Source organism: Exophiala spinifera (genome assembly GCF_000836115.1).
Source record: "Exophiala spinifera strain CBS 89968 unplaced genomic scaffold supercont1.2, whole genome shotgun sequence".
NCBI classification, from domain to species: domain Eukaryota; kingdom Fungi; phylum Ascomycota; class Eurotiomycetes; order Chaetothyriales; family Herpotrichiellaceae; genus Exophiala; species Exophiala spinifera.
In genome coordinates, this window is record NW_015622514.1 from 2,623,731 (window position 1) to 2,650,180 (window position 26,450).

A 26,450-nucleotide genomic window follows, 5' to 3' on the forward strand; every position below is an offset into this window, starting at 1 on the left:
AAGACCAAGAACGATGTGCGATGCTTTTGCCCACCCTCCCCGTCCCCCAGAAATGCAGATGCAGATGTAGATGCAACGCCAAAGTCAATTCAAAAAAAAAAGAAAAACACTGCCAACTGAAACCTAACACGGTGACTAAATTTGTCTCTGTCGTTACTTCGTTGCATCGCATATGTCCAACCCCCAGGCCAAATGCCCAGAGAAAATAGGCCAAGGTTTCTGCGCTCGACGGCGTGCGTGTGCGAGATGGTAGGATCGTGGTCAGGTGCAGCAGCGATGCTCGGATTTCGATTTCGACTCCGTTACGACCCACTAATTTGTCGACCTCGCTTGCCAAAACGGGTGCTCGATTCATTCAGGCCTTGTCATGTCGACCAGAGGCAAGAAGCCACCACCGTCCACAAGACCCAACGTAGCCATAACCACCCCCAAACCGTGCCATCATACCCCATAATGTCATGTCGTAAGGTTTTGCTGCATCGACACTCCGCCCCTCCCAACGCACAAAAAGGAGACATCATCAACCCAACTGAAAAGTGTCAAATCTCAATCTCCATCACTCCAGCAAGACAAAGCCGCGGATCAAATAGACTAGTCACCCTTGCGGAGAAATCTAGAGACAAGATGTCAAGATCGGACACTAGCCTCGCTGATGCTGAAATTGCATGCCTTGCTGCTGCTGCTGTTGCTGCTGCTGATGTTGCTGTTGCGCCATCATTTGTTGAGCGTGCTGCATTTGCATCTGTTGCATCTGCTGAGCTTGATGCTGCTGCAAGGCTGCAGCCATGTTGGGGTTCACATTCATTCCCATACCCCCGCCATTCATGTTCATTCCCCCACCACCTTGTTGAGCTTGTTGCCTCATTTGAGCCTGCTGCATCTGAACCTGGCTCATCTCAGCCTGACGTTTGCGCACGGCAGTCAGAGCCGCCTGTTTGGCTTGAGCTTGCACCTGTTGCAATTCCGCAGGTTGAAGCATATTCGTATTGCCGCCATATTTGGAAGCGGCTTGGCCGAGGAAGCGTTGCGTATATGCATTGAGGGTTGTCTGATAGAATTGTTGGAGCTGTGGATTGATCTGTGGTCGCTGTTGTGGAGGGCCGTTGCCACCCATCATTTGGTTCTGCGCTTGGGCCTGGGCAGCCATCATTCGTTGCTGTTGTTGAGCCTGCGCCATTTGTGCAGCTTGTTGTTGAGGGGTCATCTGATTTTGAGCTGGTGAGCTTTGGGAATGTGGTTGCTGAAGGCTCTGCATCTGCGCCTTGACATGCTCGACAACGGACTGGTTGTACGCTTTCTGGCTCTGCGCAGACACTGGTGACATGTGCTGGCTTTGTGGAGTGCCCTGCTGCATAGCTTGCTGCTGTGCTTGTTGACGCTGCATGGCAGCCTGGCGGTCCATTTGTGCGTGATGTTGAGCTTGCATATGCGCCATCTGCGCTTGAGCCATCTGGGGAGTCCCATTGATCATTTGTTGGTGCATGGCGGCCTGTTGTGCTGCAGCCTGCTGTTGCATTGCATGGCGTCGTTGCATTTCTGCGAGCTGTTGAGGATTAGGTTGTCTCTGGACACCATTCATCATTTGGCCTTGCATGCCTTGGATCATTCCATTTGGCAACATTTGAGGTGTAGGCGCCGCCATGCTGCTGTGGGGGCTTGCCTGGCTGATGTGCTGACCTGGGGTACCTTGGCGTATGATTGGCGTGGCAATTCCACCAGCAGGCGTGCCATGTGCCAATTGTGGTGTGCCGTTGCGACTAGGAGCTTGGCCACTGCCAACTCTCGCCATTGGAGCGGTGGGATGAGCATGTTGAACCGCAGAACCGGGTCGAGCTGGTGAACCATGACCTTGCTGAGAGCCAGACATTGCCATTGGAAGCCCACCTTGTGCAGGAGCACTCGTGACTACCGGTGAGGAAGCAGCATGTGGAGTACCTTGTCTGAGTATTGGCGAGCCACGTGGTTGTTGCGCAGCCATTATCTGGTTTTGCATATTCGGAGGTATGCCATTCATTTGCTGCGAAGGGGGTCTTTGGTTCGTTTGAGCTGTTGTCTGCTGTTGCGCTGCCAACGCTGCTTGCATTTCTTGCTGCCGAGCACGGATGACTCTAGCCTCCTGTGCTCGCTGCATCATTATGCGTTTCTTCTCCTCCTCTTGCAGACGTTCTTGCTGGCCTCTCCTGTTCTCATCTTCCTGCAATTGTCGATCTTTCTCACGTTGCTTACGCTCTGCAATTTCTCTCTTGATGTTGTCTAGCGCGTTGAACTTCTCGAAGCGTGGTTGGAACAGGGCCGCGGCAGCTTGACCATCAACAGCACCCGTATTCGGTGCACCAGATGCACCGGATGTGCGCTCATCCATAACCAGCATGAATCTCTCCTGTTCCTTGGCATGTGCGTCTTCGGCCGCGAGTTCTGCGACTGTTCGCTTCCGGCTTTTTGGTGAAGGAGGACGCGCATCATGGTAAGGATCTTTGAGCATTTCCATCAGCGTCTCTGCCTCTTCCAGGCTTTCAACGGCTTCCAAGTACAGGGGCGGGGCAGTGGCGTTGACCACCCGAGCTTCATAATCCACAAGATCTTTAGGGTCGATCTTTAATTTCAGCCTCTTGTGCGGCGGACCCTTTTCGGTGGTTGGCGTCGCAGGGACTCCGGAGATCGGGGTCTGTGGAACTGCTGATCCCGGCGCTCGATTGCTCGAGTTCACTTGTGACTGTTTTCGATTGACAGATTTTGGATCAGGGGTCATAGCATCAATAACCAGATCCATATGCTTTGAGAGGATGGTTGGCCGCAAAGCAACGTGATATATCTTGGGCTTTGGCTTCGTTGTCTTCGGGGCGACATCAATAGTATCGTCGGAGTTTAGAGTTTCTTTGAGGTCGCCTGATATGGAGTCCTGGTGTTCTGGCTTTGTTGGGGGTGATCGGGCCACCGACTGCTCTTTCGTTGGATATGGCACGTAGGGGGATGGAGTGATGAAATGGTTATAATTGTGGATGCTGAAAGGCTTCTCGTCTCCGACAGAGGCATCGTTGGCGGCTGCGTCTTTTGCGACAGATTTGTAGTCGAGCACCCGTACTATAAGCCAACCGTCATAGTATTTGACCTCCGACTTCCGAAACTCTTCCACCATATCATGCGGTATTGTACCTTTGGCCAGGTGCTCGATGAAGACGCGCATCTCGGAGTGGTAACTGAAGCTTCCTTCTTGTTGATCGAAGCGGAAGTGGGTTGGGTGCAGATGGACAATGAGGGACGGTGGACAACCTTTGAACTTCCGTAGAATATGAGATTCCTTGGGAACTACAGCAAGGGCACGTGTCAGTCTAAATGGCACATAGTATCTTACGGGCAGGAAGCATACCATATGGCTCAGGGAATTTCTTGGTGCCTCGTTTGTCTGAACCGGTAGCGTCTGTCGTGCTATTTCTCGTGTTGAGTCGTTGTAGTCTACGATTTGGCCTCGCGGTACCATTCACTCCGGCACCAGTGCTGGATGCAGAAGTAGGAGTTTGGCCTTGACCGGGGAGCGTCTTCCGGGCGCCGCTCGGGGAGGATGAGGGCGCAGCGGGCTTTGTCCCGTTCGTGTTCGTCTGGAGGGTCGGTGCAGGCGGCTTCTTCATCTTGGTGGCGGTGCCCGTGGCCTTCGTCGCGACGGCGGCCATTGTGAGCGTGATTATTGATCGATATGGATTCCAGGCTCTTGGATGTGTCACAACAGCGCTTCAAAAGCTGTATAAGCCTGTAAAGGTTTCCGGCCAGTTTGCGACGGTACTGGCAACACGCGCATCATGAGGGGCACGTCGAGGCGTCGCAGGCAATGTTGAGGGCATGGACTGTTGATTTTGCTATTCTGCCAAGTGTTTAAAGACGTGAATTGTTGCCAGACCGAGGGCCATGTAGGAGTCGATGCTTGTCGGATGGATATCGTTGTCTGATGGTCGGTCGTACGTCGTCGCTCATGCGCGAGATCGGGGTATGATTAAGGATGCGCGGCCTTGGCACCGATCTCGACATCACGTGATTATATCTCTGCCTCACTCCTACACCGGACATCTTCGATTCACGCAGACCCTTGGACGGCTTCCAACATGCCCTCAGAGTTGCTGGCTCAATTTTAGATCTGTTATTACGTACAGATCTCCTCAAATGAGTGTTATACCCGTAGGCCAAGCACAGTGAGGAACAATTTCGATACTCCGTAAATTCACCATCAACGAATCTGAAGCACTATTTATGTCAAGCCCATTATCCCCATGGTATTCTGGCCCTACGACTGTTCATGGGCGAAGCTGAGTTCTATCGACACTTTGGCCCTTGTTGTGTGTTGAGGTACACCTCTCTCTCTCTCGCGAGGCTGAGATCCACAGGGGAATGCTTCTGGGCCAATCAACACGGCCGGATCCCGACCCTACGTCCGGGGGAAGCATGGTACGATGGAAGCCCAGGTTACATTGTCGGAGACTGACAAAGGGAGCCAGGCTAAAGACCTGCGACGATTATCATGGTCCCTTGGAAACTTTTGCAATGATATATCCTACTGATTGTCCTAGTGATTGCATATATGACTCAACTGGCGCCATAGCGATGCCTGGTACGCGGTTCATGAGCAGGTGTGCTGCTATCGCGTAGGTTTATCCGTACGGAGTATAGAAGTATCGTAACCGACGGTGAGGCGCAAGCCTTGGGTATCATGTCAACTGAATCTTCATACGCTAAGCAGTAGGTAAACTATCCACGTTGCACCTTTGGGCCTCCGTGAACAATACGCAATTCCTCGACATTACATTCGTCAATCACTTCAGTCTCGATCATTGATTCGCCTTTGCCAGTCCTCCCCTATCTTCAGACTCTCAACAACCCCAACACGCTTCCCAAGTCCAGTCCTCTCCTCCTTTTGCCACCACGTCTCAGGCCTATGCGTGACCGACTCATCGTCAGTGTCCACTAACCCCCCTTGGCCTCCCTCATCACCAATGACGACAACAGTTTGGCGCACCCAACCTGAAAGCTCCGACACAATTTCGCCATCAGCTCCGCAGAGAGATTCTTGGATGTATACAAGTTCTGGCGCGAGGCTTCGTAAGATGTGTTTGTGTCCTCTCGATGAAGTGAATGGGAGGATCATTGTCTCCCTGTCCACTATTGTGAGAGCTTGGTCGCGAAGAATCTTATACGCGGATGTTCCATCTTCAACTGGCTTGGGATCAACATGTGCTAGAATACCGTCATCTGGCGTTCCTGAAGGAAAGTCTCCAGGCGTGTGGGCTGGGGTATGCGCTTCGGCCTGGCTAATGTTTGAGAAGGACGATGTCATTGATTGTGATGGTATTCTGTTGCCAAGTGGATGCGCCTTCAGTTCAGGAGCATATATCAGAACGAAAACCCTGGTTGTGTCGGGATCGACATATTCAGGCAGATATGACAGAATGGACTTGCTCCCGTTAGTTTGTGTAGGAAAGAGATTCGTCGTTGGGAGAGACTTACAGCGTGATCCACATCACCATCAGATCCCAGACCGGCCGCAGATACAACAACAGCAACAGCTTTTCTCTTTTGACGAGCAATGGACGACTCTCTTGGGATGTCGACCTTGCCGGAGAAGAACTCGTCGGCTGTTCCCCGGCGTTTAATTCCCTGCTTAACATCCTGTGCGCTTTCGCGTTGTTCGACTTCTTCACTCCATCGCTCGTGATCTTCGTAACCTTCACCACCGTCACCTCTGATTGAGCTAATGGCAGCACCGACCATAGCGCCAGCAGCTGCGACTCCAGAAGCGAATGGCTTGTTGGTCCAGTCATAAGGCTGTTGAACCGGATCCCCTCGTGTCAATGACTGCGACGGGGTTGTCGACCGACCAAAGCCAAGTGCGCTTGACATCCTGGCCACGAATCCAGTCTCTTCTTGTTGCTCTTCCACTGTTGGCCTGGAAGCGTAATATTCCCCGCGAGCTTCACGATAGCCTTCAGGTCCTGGACCTTGGACTCCAGGAGGCGGTGGAGGGCCTTGGAAGCCGCCGGGTTGGTTTGGACCTGGCATCATCGGCGGACCCTGAAAGCCTTCTGGTCCGGGACCTGGGGGCCCTTGATAGCCACCTGGTGGTGGTGGTCCAGCAGGTAGTGCGCCACTCATGCTTGCATATCCTGGAGGTGGCACTCCTCCCGGGTAGTGTTCCTCCTCGCTCGACTCTTCTTCATCATCGCGCCGCTCACTCCATACCCAAGCGGCAACTCCTATGGCGGCAGCTGTTACAGTGACGACCAAGGGCACCCAGTAGCCAAATGTTGACCTGTGTCCAGAGTGGCCGTAACCGCTGTTCGTTGTTCTGCGCCTGCGTTCGGTGACAGTATATTGGTAGGACATGTTGCGTTCACTATCGCATAAGCGCGGGACTATAGATGCATGGAGGCAGGCTGGTCAACGTTCTGGAGTCGATGGTATGTAGACCTGCGTATGATCGACGGTCCTTTGTTTACTTCGTCAAGCCGAGGCTTACCTGCCGGTGTCTCGTTGTGCTGGAAGAAGCGCAGCTTTCTTCGAGTAAATGGGAAAACCTGAGCTCTGTACAGAGGGCAGTCAATGCGCAATCGATAAGAAGTGAAGAGAACGAGAGAGGGACGAGCGCTGTGAGAAGGGTGGTTGTGTGTCGAATCGAATCCGTGTGGCTGGTTCCTTGACCTTCCCAGCCTGCGGTCGCAGCAACGTAATTCCCCACATCTCACCAGACAAATTGTTGTCAACACCAACATCCAACACCTTGATGACCACACACTTGAAGGGGTGTTTTCTGCTTAGCCCTGAAGACTCGTGGAGATGGCAGACTCTTCCGTACGTCGGCGTCTACCCAACAGCCAAACTTCGCCGGGGCGGGCCAGCTCTCCCGAGGACAATGACCTCGAAGATCAAACGTCTCGAGTGATCTCCATTCTCGATGTCCTTCGAGTTCTAATAACTCTTATTGGCGTTTCCTGCGCGTTGTCATACTACCTAACTTCTGGCACTTCCTTTACTTGGAACTACCAACCCTGGTTCACGAACCATGCACAGCTCAGACAATGGTGGAGAGGACCACTTCAACTGACGCCTGATGAGCTGGCGTTGTACAACGGCTCAGATCCTAAGAAGCCGATCTATCTCGCCATTAATGGCACAATCTTCGATGTGACAGAGGGCAGACGGACCTATGGTCCTGGCGGAAGCTATGAAGTATTCGCCGGGAGAGACGCAACGAGAGCATTCGTCACCGGATGTTTCCTCGAAGATCGAACGGGTGATCTGAGAGGAGCAGAAGAAATCTACATCCCCATAGAAGACCCCGACGAAGACATCTCGAGCGGAGCGCGAAAAACAAGAGCGGAGAAGGAGAGAAGGAATGCAAAGAAACGAGTTCTGCAAGAAGTGAGCAAGTGGGAGGCCTTCTACAAGAACCACAAGAAATACTTCGAAGTGGGAAAGCTGGTTGGTGTGCCAGAATACACAGGCGAACCCCCAAAGTTGTGCGAGCCGGCTGAAAAAGGACGACCCAAGAGGAAGAAGGGGAGCCAAGCAGATAATGCACCAGGAAAACCAGTACAGTAGTCAAGCGCGAGACGAAACGAGGTGGCGTTGATTTTTACTGGGAACAAAACGTGATAGACAACATTGACATCAATTCCTCCGGGCACGAAGACAACCGCGGCAAATGATCTAGAATTGGGTTCGCGGGCCCCTCGGGACAATCGCAACCAGGGTCTGAAAATTGCTGACCAGTCCTCCGTGAATGTAGGAGATTTGCATTATGCCTGTCTCAGTTCTCATCCGTGGCCATCCTCGACCACAATTGGACCTTCCCAGATGCATGTTCGTGACCATCATACAGGCGCCATCGAGATCTGAGATCTATTCGGCATTGATGCCTTGCAAAGACTGAATCGTTTTTTTTTTCCTTTGTCGCCTTGCTTCGTCCATCCTAGTGTTATTTAGTCGCTGCCGGCAGCCGCTCTCGTGTAGATGCCACCGGTGTGGTGTGCCACAACCTTGCGAATAACACCTCGTTCCTCGAGATCGGCGAGCGCCTTTCGTGCTAGCGAGCCATTGATCTTCAGTCTGTCAACGAGAACAGCGACGGTGATGAGTCGGTATGATTGAACGTCCTTGTTGAGCTTGTCGGAGGTGGCTTTGTCCAAGACAACGGCGTGGTTGGCCTTGTCCTTGACTGCAGACGAGTAGAACGATCAGTTCATGATTCAGGAGAACGCGGATTCTTCATATCCAGACAGTTGCGAGGGTAAACATAGATGCGCAGTTTCGAAACATACCCTTTCCCTTGGACCACTTCTTCTTTTGCTTCTTGCCGCCTGATGATGCTGCGGGCGCCTGATACCGTCAGCTACGAGTTCTCTATGAGACGACCAGCGGGCTCGGAGATAATCATACCATTTTTGCGATGTTGTCTTGACGGATGATAGGGGATGGAAAGACTCGACGTTCAATGTTGAAGAGGTGCAGGTCAGGTAGACATTGTGTGCGGGTCGGCTTGGCACGGTGTGAAAACTGCGGTGGGGACTTTTGTGGTGCGCCAAAGTCAGTGCGAAGGAAAGCGAGGATACGCAGGCACCGGAAGAAGTCAATGAGCACAAAAGTCTATAAGTTATGATTTTTTGTTTTCTGGCAGAAGACGGATTTATTGAATTGACAGGCTCTGCCTCAGCATCTATTTGGCTGCTTATCCAAGCTTTGTGACAAGCTGGAAAATTCGAGTGAACTTTTGAATCTCATTCAGTTGGATATCATTCCCACGCTCATGCCATCATGAAGAAAACATCAGGAGACGCAATGCCTAGTAAAAGAAGCCAATAACCTTTCCTGCGACGTGCTTTCTTCTGGCCTCTTCGTGGTCCATGATACCGGCGCTGGTGGTCAGGACGATGTATCCGAATTGACGAGATGGCAATAGCTTGACAACCCACTTCTCGAGATCTCGGAGCTGAACGTTGTAGCGAGGGGAGATGACACCAGTCTTGTTCAGGCGGCCGTTAAGCTGGATGACAATCTTCCCGCTGCGGTGGTCGTCAACCTCCTCGAATTCACCGATGTAGCCTGTGCGAAGCTTGTCAGTAGGAGTTGAGAAATAGTATGTTGCGATCGAATAAACATGTAACCAACACAGAGAGAAAGAAAGCAAATGTGTAAGATCGACCGCCGAGATCTCAATCTCTCGGGTACTTAAAGGGCAAAGGTTGTTGAGCAAACTTAAACCACCGCCTAGTTATCAACCCGAATGCCACCAATGCAGTCCTCCTCTTTCTTGTCTAATCGCAACGGGGAGCGAGGGCAAACGTACCATGCTTCTGCATGACAGACAAGAACTTGATGATGACCTTAGAGCTGGGTCGGATCAGAACTTGACGCTTGCCGGCCTTTTCGGCATTGTTGATGCTCTTGAGAGCGTCGTTGAGAACGGAGGTCTTGACCATTTTGGCGGCGCGAACTGAGATTCTCAAGTCAGGAGGAACGAGGACTTGAGGTGTCTGCCAACCACTGTGTTAGTCTTCAGAAGCCTCGAGCGGGAAGAGTGCCCATTCAAGGGTTCTTCAGCTCGTGTCGCAAAAGATGAGCGTATCCTGACTGCCCATCCGGAAATGCTACAATCCAGACGGGCAGTCCGATTGCTCATCTAAGGCCAGCTGAAGAGCGCATGAAGGTCAGACATACCTCTAGGAGATGTGGTGGGTTGGACGATGTGAACTGTCGTTGTCGATGTGAAAGTCGGATTTTCGAGATTTGAGACTGCGGTTGAACCGTCTAGTTTGGGGGCTTTCGTGTGGCCAAGAGTTTTCTCACGCCAATCCTACTTAGGCATAGCGCATCTACCACTTTCATGTCCAATGGGCGTTCAGAAGACTTTCAGCCTTGTCTGGCCTTGAGCTTCCCAGGACGAGCATGCTGATTGTCACTAACACTGGGATGCATTTTGTAGAATGACCGTTGAAAGCGAACTGATACAGTCAATTACCACACTAACAATAACTGGAGATATTTACATCGGCTAAGCTCGTAAATGTAGAAGCCTACGTGATGATAGCGATCTCTGCTTTACGAGCACAGAGAGACTGATCAGCAGTACACAACATACCGTCGTGTTTGAAGGCCAACCTAATCTGTAGCGATGATGCTTCTGTTGAAACCTCGGAGTACGGCCTCCATTCACTGCTGCTTCACCATGGAATCGGGAGGCGGTGAACTTGTTCCATCTGCGGCAACTGTTGAAGTAAATTATGATGCAACGTCTTCGAATGGCGGGCGATTCCACAACACCACGAGCTCTTCTCTCCAACGCGATCGAATAAATGCGCATGGGACTGGCAGATATGTCGCTATTACCTCCACCTGGTGTTTACAGAAGAGGCCGGTATTCTGACTCGGTCTATCTGTGCGGTGGCTCATCAGCAAAAAGCTTTTCTGGGCGTCTCCTCGAGGAACATCGTATAAGTGAGGCTCACATCAGAAACTTCGTCTGGTGGTCAAATTCATCTTTGTTTCACAAACTGAACAAGCTGCCGCTCGCGAGCTCGCACTTGCCAGGAGGTTATGAGACAGAATCGCAATTGGCCTTGCCTGAAGAAAAGGAGGAATACGGTACATTGGACTACAATCCCCTGTCTTCATCGGCCGAGGAAGCCATGTCTCGAGATCGCGTCGTACACGAGGTCGAACCGACGGTAGAAATGAAGAAGGACCCTTCGCGCCCAGACTTCAATCTGCCCTCAAAATTGGATACGCCAGGTAAGATCCCAGATCCAGATTGTTAGATTGCAGGTATTAAAACCGAACAGATGGACGAAGTACAGATGGACGAAGTGCAGATATCCTGCACAAGCAGAACGATTCGGACAGAGTCTGTCATCGATGCAGCACGGCTTGTGCGGATCTGACGTACATCATTCAACATGAGAACAACCTTGCGAGCATGACCGACGACGTTGGAAATGACATGCAAAAAGTCCCGCCGAATACAGGCTGCCTCTGCCTCGATTGCATCCAGCTCATGATGGAAAGAAAGCCCGCGTGTGAAAATAAGCAAGAGATATCCCCTTACAACATGGATGGAGCTTGTGAGAGGGAAAAGATCCTAGAAGCGGCTGAAAAGCTTCACCCTCCCTTAACGGAGAAGGAAATCTTCTTCAACTACTTGCCAGAGGCCCCAACACTTGAGCCAGGTGAAGGGTCGAACTCTGTAAAAGGCGTCCGGCTCCGGCGTCAGAAACAGTACGAGATTGTCCGGATTCAACAGCAACTCGAAGAAATGGACCATGCCCATATCGTGCAATCATTGTACCGTGAGGACAGTGAAGCAGATGACAGCCAATCAGAGGATGGCAAACCCGACCTCCGCCTTGTGCCTCCAGTGCCCTATGAGCCTTACAGGCACAGGTACAGGAAGCAAGGGTTGGAGTGGAAAAACCGCCTGGACCATTTAAGAGAGCAGGAGACTGAGCCGCAGACTGAGGAAGAGACTGGCCAGAGTTCCGAATGTGATGGCGAAAGTGATCCTGAGTCTGGTGCGAACAAGCTGATCCCCAGCGAGGAGATAAGACCTACCTGCTGGTGCCTTCAGACCCTCTACCACGAGAAAATGATTCGCTGCAGTTCGGTCGCGTGCCCTTATGGATTTATACACCTTCGTTGCTCGGATCTTGAGGAGTTACCCAAACCTATTGAAGAGTATGTTTGTCCGCGTTGCACGAAATGCGCTTTTGAGGGGGCGGGATCAACTCTCGAGGAAGGATCCATAAGTCGAAGCTCTACTGTTGGCTCTATTGTTGGCACTCCTAGGGGTTATGAAGCGAGCATTAGTACCAACGAACAGTCATCTGATGATGAAGGGCTTGATCAAGACGATGCTGAGAACGACGACCATGTGCCGCAAGTCTCTGGTTGGGTTGCTGTCAATATGTGAAAGATGGACTGCCCTGTTGTAAGCATAGTCGGACGAAACCCAGGCTCATGGATGGTGACGGATGTTGCAATGACAGAACTTGGGAATTTGGATCATATCAGGATTAATGTACTATAACAAACGGTGCTTGAATCAGCTTTGGATCTGAATCAGACCGTGAATACGATCAGTCGCCGCCTTATGCAATTGCGATCCCAGGGCTGAAGCCTACCAATCGCCGCTTATGTGATTGCGATTGCGCCAAGCCGAAACAGGCGCCAAATTCAAACTGCGTTCGTCTTGTCCGCCTCATGCTACATTTTCTAATCGTACTAGATCGTGATAAAACTTATTGGTGCCGGACAAACCGACCATATCCTCTTTGTCTCGTGCTCAAAGTCTTTGACCATAGACAACAGAGCCACTGCATCTCAGGCTGAAGGAACGCTTTCGTGAGAAGCAGCACAGTCCGACAATTTCATTGCAAGGGTTTGCATACGCACCCTTTGCTTCATTACCCGACTCTGACAGCTCAAGTGACTCTTTCTTTCAGCACAATAACATTTTCGAGCAAGCCGCCGACTATTGTTCAATATGTCAGGAATCGATGTCGAAGCTCTTCTCGAGTCCACAGCTACTCCCGACGTAAAAGACTCTCCTCGAGACAATGAAGACCGCCACCGAACCGAACGCAACGAGCGCCGTGACAAGGACAAGTCCCGTGATGGCTCACGAGACCGTGATAGGGACCGCGACCGAAAAAGACGGGATCGAAGCCGAGAACACCGTAGAGATCGAGATCGAGATAGAGACAGAGATGATGACATAAAAAGCCCCAGAAGCGAACACGGCTCTGCTAATGGCAGTCATAGGAGCAGGAGGAGGAGCCGAAGTCGCGAAGATGACAGAAGACGCTCCAGACGCGACGATGGTCATCATCGTCGGCGATCGAGATCTCCAGAATATGATCGCTACTACCGGCCAGAAGGACGATCACGCCGTGATGACGATGAGCGCCGAGATCGTGACAAGGGTGACAGAGACCGTCGTCGCTCTCAAAGTCCCAAGAAGAGTCTGAAGAGCAAGACACCAGAACCACAACTTACTGAGGATGAGCGTGACAGGAGAACTGTTTTCGTACAACAACTTGCCGCTCGACTTCGAACCAAAGAGTTGATTCAATTTTTTGAAAAGGTTGGCCCGGTCAAAGAAGCGCAGATTGTTAAGGATCGCGTCAGCGGACGTTCCAAAGGGTAGGTTTGACGTCGCATTCCACTCAGCTTTTTCGTCGTACTAACAAATTTTAAGTGTTGGCTATGTTGAGTTCAAAGATGAAGATTCGGTACCCCTCGCCATTCAGATGACTGGACAGAAACTACTCGGGATTCCCATTATTGCTCAACTCACTGAAGCAGAAAAGAATCGCCAAGCTCGCAACCCCGAGGCCAGCAGTAGCAACCATAATTCCGTCCCATTCCACCGCCTTTATGTTGGAAATATTCACTTCAGCATAACTGAGCAGGATTTACAGAACGTCTTCGAACCTTTCGGTGAGCTCGAGTTCGTGCAACTCCAAAAAGATGATACGGGTCGCAGTCGTGGATATGGCTTCGTACAGTAAGTTCGTCGATCATTGCTACGCACAGGTGCTGACACTCACAGATTTCGTGATCCCAACCAAGCTCGTGAGGCTCTCGAGAAGATGAATGGCTTTGATCTTGCAGGTCGCCCGATCCGTGTGGGTCTAGGCAACGACAAGTTCACCCCCGAATCGACGGCCAATCTGCTTCAGCGCTTCCAGGGACAAAACCAGACTGGCTATCAAGGCTCTGCTTTCTCTGGATCTGGTGGACGAGGTGCTCACGCTGGCGGCTCTGGCGGAACCTTCGATCGCGCGGGTGGCCGCGACAATGACAAAGGTACTGGCGGCGCGAGCGCTTTGGACGATACAGACGTTGCCGGTGTGAACTTCAACAACTATAGCAGAGATGCATTGATGCGTAAACTCGCCAGGACAGACGATTCAAACGCCGAATCCGAGAAGAAACCCATTGTTCCTAAGAAGGAGAGCAAGCCTCTGCCTGTCAATGTCAGCCAAGCGAGTCGTTGTGTCTTGCTCCGTAATATGTTTGACCCTGCTGAGTAAGTGATTCACTGTGTCCTGGTGGGATCTTTTCTAACAATTTTTGTACAGGGAAGAAGGCGACAGCTGGGTAAAGGAGCTCGAGGACGACGTGCGAGCCGAGTGTGAGGAGAAATATGGCCACGTCGTGCATATTTCGCTTGACCCGAACACTCAGGGCGACATCTACCTGAAGTTCGAACGCGTGTCGGGTGGTGAGAACGCAATCAAAGGCCTTAACGGTCGCTACTTCGGTGGTAGGCAAATCAGCGCGCAGCCCGTCGTTGACGCCGTCTACAGCAGCTTGTTCTCTAGGACCAAGGCATTGTGACTAAGCCCGAAACGAAGACTTCGACCCGACACTCGCTCGTCGAGGGTCTCGGTGGGGAGAGAGGCGGTATTCTTCATCAACGCTGCCTGAATAAGGCCAGGCGTGCTGGGTTGGCGTAGGAGAAACTTGGGTGGGCCAGACCTGGAACTTTGACTGGTGTGTCAAGATTTGGGGATGATGTTGTTGACAGTCTTTAGTGCCTTTCTCGAGGTTCTTCCAATATCCAAGGTATCCCGAGCACTAGTACTGCATCACGCCCGTCCAGGTGCTCTGGTAGGTGGGCGTTGCAGTTCGCTGTTCGATATGACCTCCACATGATTCTCTTTGATGAAAAGAACATTGACCTCTAGACAGGACATACTCTAAATGCAACGCCGTCTTTTTTCTGACTCTATTTGTTTCATAGGATCTCCAGCCATGTCGAATGTTCCTCTTGTAGCATCCTATATCTCTACCTGATGTCAGAAACAGGAAGTTACTGATGGGTGCATATCGTCACGACTTACAGTGAACCATGCACCATTGTCTACGTGCGATAGGTCGAGACAATGATGTGCACTCTGCACTCTTCGCAGCTACCATTATGCATTAGGTCATCATAGCTTGTTTGCAGCGTCGCCGCCGCCGATCGACTGTGGCCTGAGTTGTTCTTGTTTACCCAAAAAGAACATGCTACTAACCTGGCGAATGTGCACAGAGGGGGGCGTTGATTCCATGCATCCTGTCCCACGACCCGATCGATCTAATTCTCGAATCAACCTGCTGAGCCTCCCAGGGTGGCGCCAGTCTGACAACGTAGGTGTTTATTGATTGCAGGTCTCGACCAGCCGCAAAGCTGGAAAGAAGTTAGCACGATGAAGGAGCGATCCCGATTTCAGTTTGTGGTCTGCTGTTCGCCGCTTGAGAGGAATCGATGAGTAGTCGGCTGTAGATTTAAACACTGTCAAAATGATACTCCGCTTCTGGCCACACCAGGCGTAGACTCTCCTGTGCCTGGTGATCAAATACACTCCTCGATCTCTCACGTAAACTGACCCCCCTCCTTCTTTTCCTCCGCGATATCCTGGCCTCAGATGAGCTACATCCGCTGCTGACGAGATCGAGTTGATGTTGAAATGCGCCTGTCTCAGTGAACTGGACCCTGCGCCGAATCTCCTGGATACACCACCAACGTCGCGGTCGGGGATCATATCAGCATCGAAACCACAGGCGCTTTCTCTCCTGTTGTTCTGACTCTAGGCAAAAGAAAAGCATTGATTCCCCAGCTGCAATACACAGGCCGCTCCCACGGATCATATCTTGGTATCTCCTTTTTATCAAACCACAGTCCTCGGCGCTCTGGTCACCCCGACAAAAGCACATTTCTTATTTTAGCCACAACAAGGTTGTGTACGCAAAAGGGATGTGTTTTCAATGTGGTCAACGTCTTCGGCTTGTCTTTCCCGATCTCTTGAGAGTTGTCCTTGTCCCGGTTTTCCGCAATTGAAGATTCGGCTCGGAGCATGTAGGGAAATAGCTCTTCGAGGCTTGATGATCATTGGAGTTTGGTGTGTCTTCTTCTTTGCCCGAGATCTTTGTTGTTGAAGTCTTCGGAAGGCTCTTACGCCTGGACGCCTGGCTGCAATATTCCCACCTCCCCCTTCCGACTTGTGTTATAGCCGAACTATAAATCCAGGTCGATACCACGGGACCGGTGGCCTTGGTTATGCCGGGCTATCATGCAAGTGTCAGTAAGATGAACAAGTCATATTCCATGAAATGCTCGACTGCCCTGGCCGCCGGTTCTGACTTTCGACACAAGATGCCAGGTTCTGGAGGCAGCATCGCATGTCCTTGAAGAGGAGGAGGAGGGATTGACCCAGGGCACGCTTAAATTCGTAGACTATCAAGGTGCATTAGCCACAAAAATGGTCAACAGGTTCCCAACTGTTGAACGAGCGAAGACAGGACGGAAGCTTGCCAGTTTCCGGGCCTTTCTTTGAAGGGGACGATGTCGAAAATGACAGGAAACCCGAGTATGGTGCTTTCGGAATGATAGCCAGACCCCTCCAGTTGTCCAAGTTGATCTTGCAAAGGTCTTCAGAAGCTAGAAACAGGATGTGTGAGCAGAAGAGTCCGACATTGTTTGATCTGTTTGTGTATGTGCTGATGCTGTCGAAGAGCAACTGGTCGTAGCAATGACATAGTAGAAGATAACATGCTGGGATGGCCAGGAAGAGAATCAACAAAGCCACCCTAGTATAGTTACAGTCCACCAGTCTCCAAATGCCTCTTACATGGCCCATTCTTAAAGGTGACCGTTGGGAGCGTGTAAAGCGAAAAACCACGTCGCCCCTCATTCTACCAGCATCAGCCGCACTTCATGAGCCGCGAAAGCTCTTGTCTTTCTGTCTAAACCATGAATTGAAGAGGTGAATGGTTGTTCGGTCTTGCGTGCCAACCCCCAGAGGAAGCTATAAATCCTTGTCCTCCTCCCCTTCCTGACTTCTTCTCTTTCTCTTCTTCCCCATCGCGGACAGCAACAGATCCATCACAGTCATCATCAAGACTTCTTTAAGCAAGGCTTCTTGAATCATTTTATCTTTCTGTTGCAACCTCTTTGACTTCCTTTGCTCTTGGACACGGGGGCGATTCTTTCTTGTAAAGAATCACCCCCGTGTCAGGAGACCTTCCGGTGCTTTTCAAAGACTTTTCAAGTGAGTGCCATCTGTGACGTCCATCTCAAAGTGGCTTCAGCTAACCAGTCGTCAACAGAACCTAAATATATATGATCGAGAGTCTGCTCAGCCCTGCCTCCATCGTAGCCGGTGTCTCTTGTGTCTCTGGTATGTTCGCTCTCCCTGGCTTGTGTTGTTTGCAGCAAGCCGCACTGGATGATATCAAGAGGAGGAGTGACAACACAACAACATGACCAACTCCGGACTTGAGGATAACACCACCCATGTTCTGGACTTTGTGGAGACTCAATTGCAGGAAGGTCAAGGGAGGCTTTGCCGTCCTGATGCCTCCCAACGATCCAGCACTTTTTTGGAAGTGACCTTGGACAAGTCTTACACTGGGGCAGTGATGATATTCTCAGACTTGACTTGATGTCACACTTGCTGCCATTGTGGATGGATAATACCAAAACTCCCACTCGGCCTCCTTTACCTCATTCAGGGGTCACCGCCTTGTCAACCTCTCACGTGACCTGGCCACTCAGTCAATCGGCATTGTCACTTGCACTCCGGCAAACACAACAAGTACATGGCTATTTGCGGCCAGACATGGTGAAGAGAGAGTGAGACAGTGAATGGCACTCAACAACCACAAGTTTCCGCACAGCCTTCGGCCTCCAGGGTATAAATTGGGCAGACTCTCTGTCCAACGTTCATTGTTCTGCCTCACCTCAACCACCGTACCATCTGAACATTGCTGGGCTTCTATCCTCGGTGGACACTTGCGGAGTCTCTTGAGAAGCTTCTTGGTGACAACGAGCGTGGACAGTTTCAAGGATTCCTGCCATCAATCTGATTCTCCTGCGGCAAAATGAACACCATCAATCTCACCATCTGACCGCTTCCCTAACTCAACCACATCAGAGCACGAAAGAGGAGTGCAGAAACATCATTGCCACCGTCAACATTGTTCTCAATAGTTGGAAGTATTGCGGCCCTGAAACAAGACCGACAAACAGCTTCGTCTTTTTCAAAGTAAAGGGTTGACACCATCCAGAGCGGCTTTGCGTCCAGTTTCCGATAGAGAGGGAATCTGAACTGACCTGACCATTCATAGTTTCCTTTTGTTGTCTTTTAATCACACCTTCTTACTCTTCCTTGTTCCTGGTCACAGACCCTTCGATCAAACTTTCAAGAACATCACAGTATCGGCAATATCGATTCGACCTTTTCTTGAATGCATCCGACTTTCCTCCACAACTTCAACCAACCCCTCGTCACACAATTTCCTCTGTTCAAGTCGAAGACCCTCGAACTGAAGAAGTTTGAACCTTCAACAAAAATAATTTTGTGCAAGTGATTGAATACTTGTCACACAACACAAGAGAAAGGGAAGAAATCGAAGCACAAACAATCTCACGATTTGAACCCATCGACGTCCAAACTTTTTCACCTGGACTGCACTTTTTTCTTATTCAAAACCCACCATACATACCTTTCCCGACAACAGGCAAACTTCACACCAACGGAAAGATGTCTCACTACTTCGGCAACACAGCCATGCTCTCTGGATCCTCGCCTGTGCTGGATCAAGCACAGAGTCAATTGAATTCCGCCAGAATGAGCCATGCAGAAATCCAACAGGAGCTGCAGAGTCTCATGCAATACAGGGCAATGACGCCAATGTCGGTAGTGGAGGGTCAACAAAGAGATGGGGAAATGTTACAACTTCGAGTGCGCCTCCGGCAAATGGAGGACGAAATGAACGGATTAAGAGACACGATTGCCCGTCAACAAGCCACAATCCGGAACCAGAGCGTGGCGATCTCTAATCCGAGACAATACTATCCTGCACCAAAGGACAACACTCCGCAGGATAGAATGCAGGGACACATGGCCAACAGGCAGGGGCCGCCAACGGTGCGCTCGACGACGCACCAGACAATGTACCACCCCCACGGCCCATCCAGTGCCAACCTGTTCGGCTCTCCGGCCGCAAGACCATCCAACAACACTGGAAAGACACCACAAGGCGTGCAACGGACGCCATTCAACCCACCGTCGGCTCGCGGAGGCGGCCAAGGGACACCAGGGAGTGCCACGCAACACCCAGACAATCACATGGCACTGGTGCCGGTTTCGGCAGTGACGAGCACTGCCACCACGGTCAAGGGGCAGATTGCGCGCGTCTTCGATATGGTCGAGATGTTCAGCTGGGCCCACGTCAATTTTCCCAGCTCTCACGGGGACAACCAGCTGAACAAGTCCCTCAAAGAACGGTTTCTCCAAGCAGCAGCACCGACGCAGGCATTCCCCCTCATGACTTCTCCAGCGACCCGCTACCTGTTGGTGGCGAAGGTCATCAATGCCTGGATCCTCGACAAGGTGCTGAGGGCCGACAGCTTTCGAGGCTTCAACGCCAACATCGACTCGATGATCGACGCGGCCAAGAACCAGGTCTACCAGTCGACGCCCGCTCAAGTCAAGTTCCAGCTGTTCAACAAGATCGCAGCGCAGATGCGAGAGCTGAGGCAGAATGTCCAGTTCAAGAGGTTCGTCGACAAGCTGACCCAGGACCGTGGCAACGAGCTCTGGGAACTGATGGCGCCCCTGATGCACACCAAGACGAGTCGCGACTGGGACGACATGGCCACGTTGATGGAGGAGGCACACAGACTGGCCATAATGATGTTCTCCGGCACCGACCAGTACCGCTTCGAGGTCAAAGAGGGAGGTTCCTTCTTCAAGAAAGCCGCCATGGCGGTGGTCTCGAGACAAACTCTGCCAGACGGCACGACGACGCCGGACCAGTTGGAGGCGAGGGGCGCAAGAGTAAAGCTGGGCGTTTCACCCCAGGTCGTCGTCAAAAACAGCACGCCAATGGGCCTGATCAATGAAAGGACCGTGGTGCCAGCCAAGGTGCTGGTCGATTTGACGTTTAGATGAGAGAAGAAGCCACGGAGTACTTGAAGTAGCCAAGTTAGTACCCACATTTGTAGCTGCCGACTCTGGAAACGAGGAGGGGACGAGGCTCGGGCCGTTCAGCTAAACAGGAGAAAAGAGAAATAGCGAACGATTCGTTCTTCCTCATGGTTTGTCCATCTCTGCATGTGTTTTGGGTTTCCTTTGCTTTCTCGTAGAGACGAAGTCTCGTAGTGCATGGACAAGTGAGATTTTCGACCTTGCCAAGTCTCACATTTTTAGTCCCGAATACGAAAGTTCGAAATGCTTTCCGTACCCGGTGCAAGTGGCCGCCGACACACCAGTACCAACCACGTTGTGAGTAGATCCAACTTAATTTCAAGTGAACAGGCACCGTAGTTCTGTTGCATTCGTTTCCCTAGTTTGACATTACATAGATATGTGGCTGACGGTGGTCTTTGAAGGGCACATTTTCTCCATTGATTGAAAGGAGGCCATCCTCGGTGCACCGTGGAACCCGATGATGATGATGATCATCATCATCATCATCTGCACCGATTATGCTATGCCACATATTCCCATGAGGTCCGATCGACAATCAATTTGATCATTATAACTACTAGTTTTATCCGCAGCCATACATATGCGCCACTTAATGACCGGCTCATTCATGATGGTGATGATGATGATTATTCTCCCGCGGCGTGAACCTCGTTGGAAATGCAACATTGCTCACTCCGACGTTTGTGGGTGTTATGATTTCGATCCGACCAAAGACCACGCGCGAGACTCAGGCAGAGGGGTAACCCGGTACCCGGTACCCAGTTACGGAACACCGTCCGTCAGTCCAGTTACAGGGTGTATCTGTAGAATGGACTCAAGTCACCCAGTTCCAACAGTTCCTGGTCGGTGAATCTGGCCTTGATGGCGGCCTCGCCCTCCCTGGCGACGTAGTCGTCACGCCTCTTGTTCTCGCGGCGGTACGCAATGCGCAGGATGATGGCGCAGATGATGGCGAGGAAGCAGACGGCAAGACACACGCCGAAGCCCGTGTAGTATCTCGGCGCCTGGGCGGCGAAGTAGATGTTGGATCCACAGATACCACCCATCTAGAGAGAGAAAGAGAGAAAGGTCAGCACTTGCACAGTACGAATATCCGAGTCAGTAGAGAAACGAAAGATTGATCCACTCACGTTTCCAACACTGATCAACAGCGCCATTCCGACGGCACGCTTGCTCGACGGGGCAAGGTTGTTGCCGACCAAGGTGACGACGCACGTAAAGGGACAGTACAGCCCGATGGCGATGAGGAACAGGAAAAAGTACGTCACGCCAGGCATGCGAGGGTGAGGAATGGCCAGTTCGGCGACGAATCCGACACAGGCGACCGAGAACCCGCCCATCAGGAACGGCGTGCGTTGCTGGATGCGGTCGGACCAGAAGGCGACTCCGACCGTGGCGAACGTGGCAGCGACGTAGATGGGAATGGTCATCAGCTGGGCGTTGGCATTGCTGTACCCGAGGTCCTTGACCACCGTCGGCACCGTCGCGGTGAAGCCGTAGGTGCCGATGCTGCAGCCCCAGAAGGGGATGATGGCCAGCCAGACCCGCCAGTCCCTGAACCCGGATTTGAACGACGTCCAGGTGATCTTGTCGGCGTTCGTGACACGGCCGGCCCCCGACCCGGTGAACAGGGCGATACGGTTGACGACGAACTCACGCTCGCGGATCGTGAGGAACCGGGCCGTTTCAGGCTTGTCCGGGAGAAGGAAGAAGAGGGTGAAGGAGACGGCTACGGGCGCCAGACCCTCGAGGATGAAGATCCATTTCCAGCCGGCGAGACCTGAAATCCCATCCATCTTCTCTATGGCGAACGCCAGGAGGCCAGAAAAGGCCCCCGATAGAGAGGCTGCAGCGTAGAAGATGGCCATGCGCCTCTGCACCTCGTATCGTCGATACCAGATGGTGAGCAGCTTAAGAAAAACCACATGTTAGCTCGACCAGAATCGTGAGTGCCTCAAAGCTCGGATACAACTTACGAACGTAGCAGCAGGGAAAAATCCAGCTTCGGCAAGACCCAGGAAGATACGGGCAACAATTAACCCGTGGTACGAATTGACCAGACCCATCAAGGTCATGACGAGGCCCCATGAAAAGCAGATGATCGAGAGCCATACGGATGGTCTGAGGATTTTGAGAACCTGGCAGAAAGGGTCAGCTCTGCGGACGTGGAGAGCGAGCCCGGTCTATCTCATGATCGCCGTTTTGGGGACGAACGACTAGGCCATAATGGCCTGTACCAAAGCGCTTCGAGTAACGACGTACCACATTGCTAGGAACTTCAAACAGCGTATAGGTGACGAAAAAGACTGTCAGGACCGTGTTGTATTTCAATCCGTAAAGCTCCAGGTCGTCGTACATGCCGGCAATCTTTGCGTTACCCAGATTGCTTCGGTCGATGTATGCGAGGCTGTGCGGAAAGAAAGAAGTCAGCTGTCTGCGTACGAACCAGGCCACCGCAACACGGCATATGAGTGAGTTACTCACAGGTACAACAGCGTGAGTAGAGGAATCAGACGGAAGTCGATCTTGCGAATGGTGCGAGCCTCTTCAGCCGGGCTCATCTCGCCGATGACCTGGTCAGGGGGCAGACCGGCGTCAACGGTACGGAGGCCACCATCAGTCGGACCGACGGTGGGAGAATGTTCAGAGGAGTCGCCGCCGCCTCCCAGGCCCTTCTCCTCGCTCCCGTATTCCAGTCGTTTCTCATCTTGAACCTTGTCTGCCATGATTTGAGGTGTAAAGGGACTCAAGAAATCGGAAAGTGCAGCTCTGGGGATGGTTTCGAGGAGGACCTGGAGAGGATCCGGGGTTTTAATAACAGGGTCACCGTCAACCGTGTACCATTACCATGCTAGCGGGGCACCCGTCAATGGCCTGGGCAACGTGGAGTCGCCCAGGTCTGGAGTTGCATCTTCGACAGCTTTGGTCGTTCCGGGGTCCTAAGCTCGATGCAGCAAGATAACCAGACACACCTTGTCCAGTTCAAACTCGAAGTAGTAAGGCTGCCTCGGTCTGCATATGAAAAAATAGCCTAAACGAGCTAGGTGGTGAGATGGACGGCGATGTACTGAGCATCCACCGGGTCGCATGGCAAGTCGAAAAGCTTACCGCTTCGGTCGTCATGATTTCCATATGATGAAGAACGCGCGTAATGAAGAAGTTCTGGGCACAAAAGGATCGTCAAACGAAGTCCGTAACGACCGGGGGAGAAACTGGTTGAGGACAACGCGGAGAGGTTGATGCTTAGTCGGCCATAATAACCGGTTATGTGGGTCTCACGTGTCTATTCTATACTCAACACGGCAGGTACACCGGGGCTTATCAGATCTCATACGGGCTTGGTACGGCGTACTCTTGCTGAGTAGGTACTTTCTCGACTCCGATGCTCTGATCGAGTTCAACTTGTCGCCTGCATCTTGTTCCGTATTGTCGGATACAGAAGGGAAAGTGCTCAGCCCCTGAGTTTCCCGCCCATGCCCACTCTGACACTACTCTCTCCAGGCCCATCATGGTAATTTGAGATGCGGCCACCAAATCCGGGGCCCCGACAAACAGAAAAGCCGCCACCGGAAGCTCCGGTGGAAGCATCTCTCATGACCTACCGGGTCGCCGTCACGAGATGTGAGATACCGCATCAAGCGCGGCGATCCGGACCTCAAAGCAACGACTAGCGACGAGGAACGGATATCTCGTGTAGTATTCTGTCCAGGTGGACAGCCACCCCTTTGGCGAGGTTGGCTTCGCTCACTTCTTCTTCCCCACGGGCTATGGAGCGATTGGGTGGGATTCCTTGGGCCATGATGGTCAGAACTCCTGTCTGAGGTCTCCACGTTTTGCGGGTTGAAGTGTCCGCGTTTGACCCTGACCGTTGTGCGACCCTTGAACTGCCGTGAGGCTTTCTTAGTCCACGTGCGAGAATGCATCGGCAGTTCTCAGTCTAGACTCCACGAGGACCACCTCGGTTCGGAGCAAAGGTTCGTCTCGTAATCATGACAATTTTACTCATCCGGATGATTCTTCACGGCTGGCTCTATCCTGAGGAATATCGGCGGGGCCCTCCCTCTCGGCAGTCTCCTTTGTCCCCTTTGGTCTCCCAGGCTTATATCCATCGATAATGAAATGATCAAGCACGCGTGGATCCTGCTGCGGATTGAAGCCTCTCTCCCTCGCCTTCTTTATGATATTGACTACGCTCCTGCGCGGAATTCCTGTAGATCTCACAATCGCCTCATATTGGTAACCAAGTGAGGACATGGTGAGAGCCTGCGCTCGTTGCGCCAGCGAATACCGAGCCCCGTGGTCCTTTGCCGCGGCGGCTTGAGGCAAAGGTCGAGTTGCAGGCGTGTTCTTTCGTTTGGGCTGCGAAGATTCTCTCTCTTTAGCGGTCTCTGCAGCGACATTAGAAAGCGGTGCAGGGGTTTTTGAAGACAAGACTGACCTCCGACAGCTCCACTGTCGACGGAAATGATGGATTTATCACTCATCTACGGCCCTGTTGGCAAGTCAGATTATCGAACGACAAGGCCTTTCCATAGCCGCGATGGAGAGCCAGCTACTTAGAGAAGAACTATCAATTAATGGCAGCATCCCTTGGGATGATTCAAAAAAAGTCCCCATACATCTCACACAGTACTGGGGAAGCCTTACTCTCCCCCCCTGGAAGGCCATAAGGCACCCCCTTGGCGCATCTGACTAGCGTCTGAGCTAGATTCTAAGTTAGCGTAGCGAAACTAACTGTACCTGTACGTTTGCTGCTCGCCTCGGTGCGATAAGGGACTCTGCTAATGGAAATGTCCCATTCTCTGTGAGAAGAGCTGTAGATGGCAACTCGTAGTTGTCTTCGCTGGACGCTCTCGTCGACCTCACAAATTGATCTGGTGCACCTCACGGATAACGGGAGTCCGGACATGAGGCTGGAATTGCGGGCCGGGGCTGCAACCGGCGATAAATAAACTTGGCTGGGAGAAGCATAGCGAGAAAAGCATATCACGACGTTGAACGAACGCACCAACCACCTTCGATTCCTGCTAACTACGGCTCTCACAGACAAACCATCGGTGGCCCAAATACGACTTCAGCGTCATGGAGTCTGCTCTCGACATTCTCGGCGCCGTCGCCGTGGGCCAATAATGCCCCGACTAAGATTATATCAAAGCTTTCGTATCTTGTAGGGTTTTACCTCAAGTCCGGTCTGAGCATCTTGCACGGCAGACCTCTTCCTCTTGGACGAGCATCTTGTCTCGCCAACGTTGGCCCGTCCCATCGGCCCTGCCCTCTCGATGTCGCCGCGTGTACACTTGGCATAGTGGTAGGGTTTTGCCTCGCTGGCTATCTTTTCCTGGCGAGGTCCATTTGTGCCCTGACTATCCTCCAAATCTTCCTGCCTGTCGTCGGACAACTGCTGCCATATGCTCCCCCCTGCTTCAGGAGCTGATCCCATGTCTCTGGGTGATGTCTTGGTGCCGCGGAACGGTCTTTCTTCGACATCATCTTCCCCGATTCTCCCGATGCTGTCAGAGGAGAGGCCCGCTAGTTGGTTCGACTCTGTTGCAGCATCGGTTCCAACGCTCTGATCGTATGGATGTGTATTTCTCTCCTCAAAGTCATGACTGCCAGTGCTCTTGTCAGCCGCCACGTTTGCATTTCGAGATCCAACATCATCAATCGACACTACCTTGGAGGAGACTCCATCCGCCAGATCACACGGTTTCTGCTCTGCAATATCCGTTGCAGCCTTGTTGTCGATATATGTCTCTCCTCCTGTAGGATCAAGGCCTCTCAGCCTATATCTCCTGCGCAAGACCCTCATCCTCGGCATGGCCTGCTTTCTCTCCAAGTCTTGTCTGTGAGTCGTGGGAATGGCATTCCACATGTTCTTCAGTTGCGTTTTTGTCAGCTGATGTATGGCCTTGGATTGCTTCTGGGCTCCCCCAGAAGTTTTTGATCTTTGCGATCTTGCTTCTTCCGTTGTCAATGCTCTTCGAGGTTGACCTGGTGGTTGCGGCCTGACAAGCTCTCCTCTTGTCTCAGGCACAAGGCGTCCATGGAAACTGTTCTTCGACGGCAGGGACTGGGCGAGTCGATGTCTCTGCTCATTGAAAAACTGCTGCATCGAGCTGTATTTTTCGTGGGCAGGCTTTCTTTTCGTGCCGTGGCGCTGACCGGCCCAGATGTCCAGTGGCAGAGAGGGTCGACGAGGAACGGTTGTTTCCGTCATCGTGTTGGGCTCGGGGGAATTGCTGATCAAGATGCAAGAGAGGGCGATGGCTGAACGGTATCAAGCCCGACAGTGGAGAAACTAGCTCCGGGTTTCTGATGTCTTCACGTTTGAGGACATGGTGAATGCCACCCACGACCGCGTTGCGAGATGGCGTGTCGTGTAGATCGCGGTCTGCCTATTTGAAAAAAATTAACTGTCAAAGCAGATGCTTTCTC

At 52.0% G+C, this 26,450-nt stretch overlaps 11 protein-coding genes across 11 annotated transcripts; 4 read left to right on the forward strand and 7 right to left on the reverse strand.

Moving 5' to 3' along the window:
• Positions 1-640: 640 nt before the first annotated feature.
• On the reverse strand, positions 641-3,668 carry PV08_03260 (uncharacterized protein; the record flags this gene model as incomplete). Its single annotated transcript, XM_016377617.1, has 2 exons — positions 641-3,306; positions 3,368-3,668. The coding sequence occupies 2 exons, from the start codon at positions 3,666-3,668 to the stop codon at positions 641-643; spliced, it is 2,967 nt and encodes a 988-aa protein (XP_016239187.1).
• Positions 3,669-4,804: 1,136 nt separating this feature from the next.
• PV08_03261 (uncharacterized protein) lies at positions 4,805-6,366 on the reverse strand (the record flags this gene model as incomplete). The annotated part of the gene is made up of 2 exons (XM_016377618.1): positions 4,805-5,437; positions 5,491-6,366. 2 exons carry the CDS (start codon positions 6,364-6,366, stop codon positions 4,805-4,807), a joined length of 1,509 nt encoding a protein of 502 aa, XP_016239188.1.
• A 450-nt stretch (positions 6,367-6,816) lies between these two features.
• Positions 6,817-7,581, forward strand: PV08_03262 (uncharacterized protein; the record flags this gene model as incomplete). The annotated part of the gene is made up of 1 exon (XM_016377619.1): positions 6,817-7,581. One exon carries the CDS (start codon positions 6,817-6,819, stop codon positions 7,579-7,581), a length of 765 nt encoding a protein of 254 aa, XP_016239189.1.
• Positions 7,582-7,961: 380 nt separating this feature from the next.
• Positions 7,962-8,421, reverse strand: PV08_03263 (40S ribosomal protein S25; the record flags this gene model as incomplete). The annotated part of the gene is made up of 3 exons (XM_016377620.1): positions 7,962-8,197; positions 8,301-8,358; positions 8,419-8,421. The coding sequence occupies 3 exons, from the start codon at positions 8,419-8,421 to the stop codon at positions 7,962-7,964; spliced, it is 297 nt and encodes a 98-aa protein (XP_016239190.1).
• Positions 8,422-8,821: 400 nt separating this feature from the next.
• On the reverse strand, positions 8,822-9,458 carry PV08_03264 (40S ribosomal protein S22; the record flags this gene model as incomplete). The annotated part of the gene is made up of 2 exons (XM_016377621.1): positions 8,822-9,081; positions 9,326-9,458. The coding sequence occupies 2 exons, from the start codon at positions 9,456-9,458 to the stop codon at positions 8,822-8,824; spliced, it is 393 nt and encodes a 130-aa protein (XP_016239191.1).
• An 894-nt stretch (positions 9,459-10,352) lies between these two features.
• PV08_03265 (uncharacterized protein) lies at positions 10,353-11,941 on the forward strand (the record flags this gene model as incomplete). The annotated part of the gene is made up of 2 exons (XM_016377622.1): positions 10,353-10,767; positions 10,818-11,941. 2 exons carry the CDS (start codon positions 10,353-10,355, stop codon positions 11,939-11,941), a joined length of 1,539 nt encoding a protein of 512 aa, XP_016239192.1.
• Positions 11,942-12,514: 573 nt separating this feature from the next.
• PV08_03266 (uncharacterized protein) lies at positions 12,515-14,373 on the forward strand (the record flags this gene model as incomplete). Its single annotated transcript, XM_016377623.1, has 4 exons — positions 12,515-13,173; positions 13,229-13,537; positions 13,583-14,062; positions 14,115-14,373. The coding sequence occupies 4 exons, from the start codon at positions 12,515-12,517 to the stop codon at positions 14,371-14,373; spliced, it is 1,707 nt and encodes a 568-aa protein (XP_016239193.1).
• A 4,190-nt stretch (positions 14,374-18,563) lies between these two features.
• Positions 18,564-19,976, forward strand: PV08_03267 (uncharacterized protein; the record flags this gene model as incomplete). The annotated part of the gene is made up of 1 exon (XM_016377624.1): positions 18,564-19,976. The coding sequence occupies one exon, from the start codon at positions 18,564-18,566 to the stop codon at positions 19,974-19,976; it is 1,413 nt and encodes a 470-aa protein (XP_016239194.1).
• An 827-nt stretch (positions 19,977-20,803) lies between these two features.
• Positions 20,804-22,741, reverse strand: PV08_03268 (uncharacterized protein; the record flags this gene model as incomplete). The annotated part of the gene is made up of 5 exons (XM_016377625.1): positions 20,804-21,061; positions 21,146-21,925; positions 21,992-22,153; positions 22,278-22,422; positions 22,500-22,741. 5 exons carry the CDS (start codon positions 22,739-22,741, stop codon positions 20,804-20,806), a joined length of 1,587 nt encoding a protein of 528 aa, XP_016239195.1.
• Positions 22,742-24,017: 1,276 nt separating this feature from the next.
• On the reverse strand, positions 24,018-24,269 carry PV08_03269 (uncharacterized protein; the record flags this gene model as incomplete). The annotated part of the gene is made up of 1 exon (XM_016377626.1): positions 24,018-24,269. One exon carries the CDS (start codon positions 24,267-24,269, stop codon positions 24,018-24,020), a length of 252 nt encoding a protein of 83 aa, XP_016239196.1.
• An 895-nt stretch (positions 24,270-25,164) lies between these two features.
• PV08_03270 (uncharacterized protein) lies at positions 25,165-26,232 on the reverse strand (the record flags this gene model as incomplete). Its single annotated transcript, XM_016377627.1, has 1 exon — positions 25,165-26,232. The coding sequence occupies one exon, from the start codon at positions 26,230-26,232 to the stop codon at positions 25,165-25,167; it is 1,068 nt and encodes a 355-aa protein (XP_016239197.1).
• Positions 26,233-26,450: the final 218 nt, after the last annotated feature.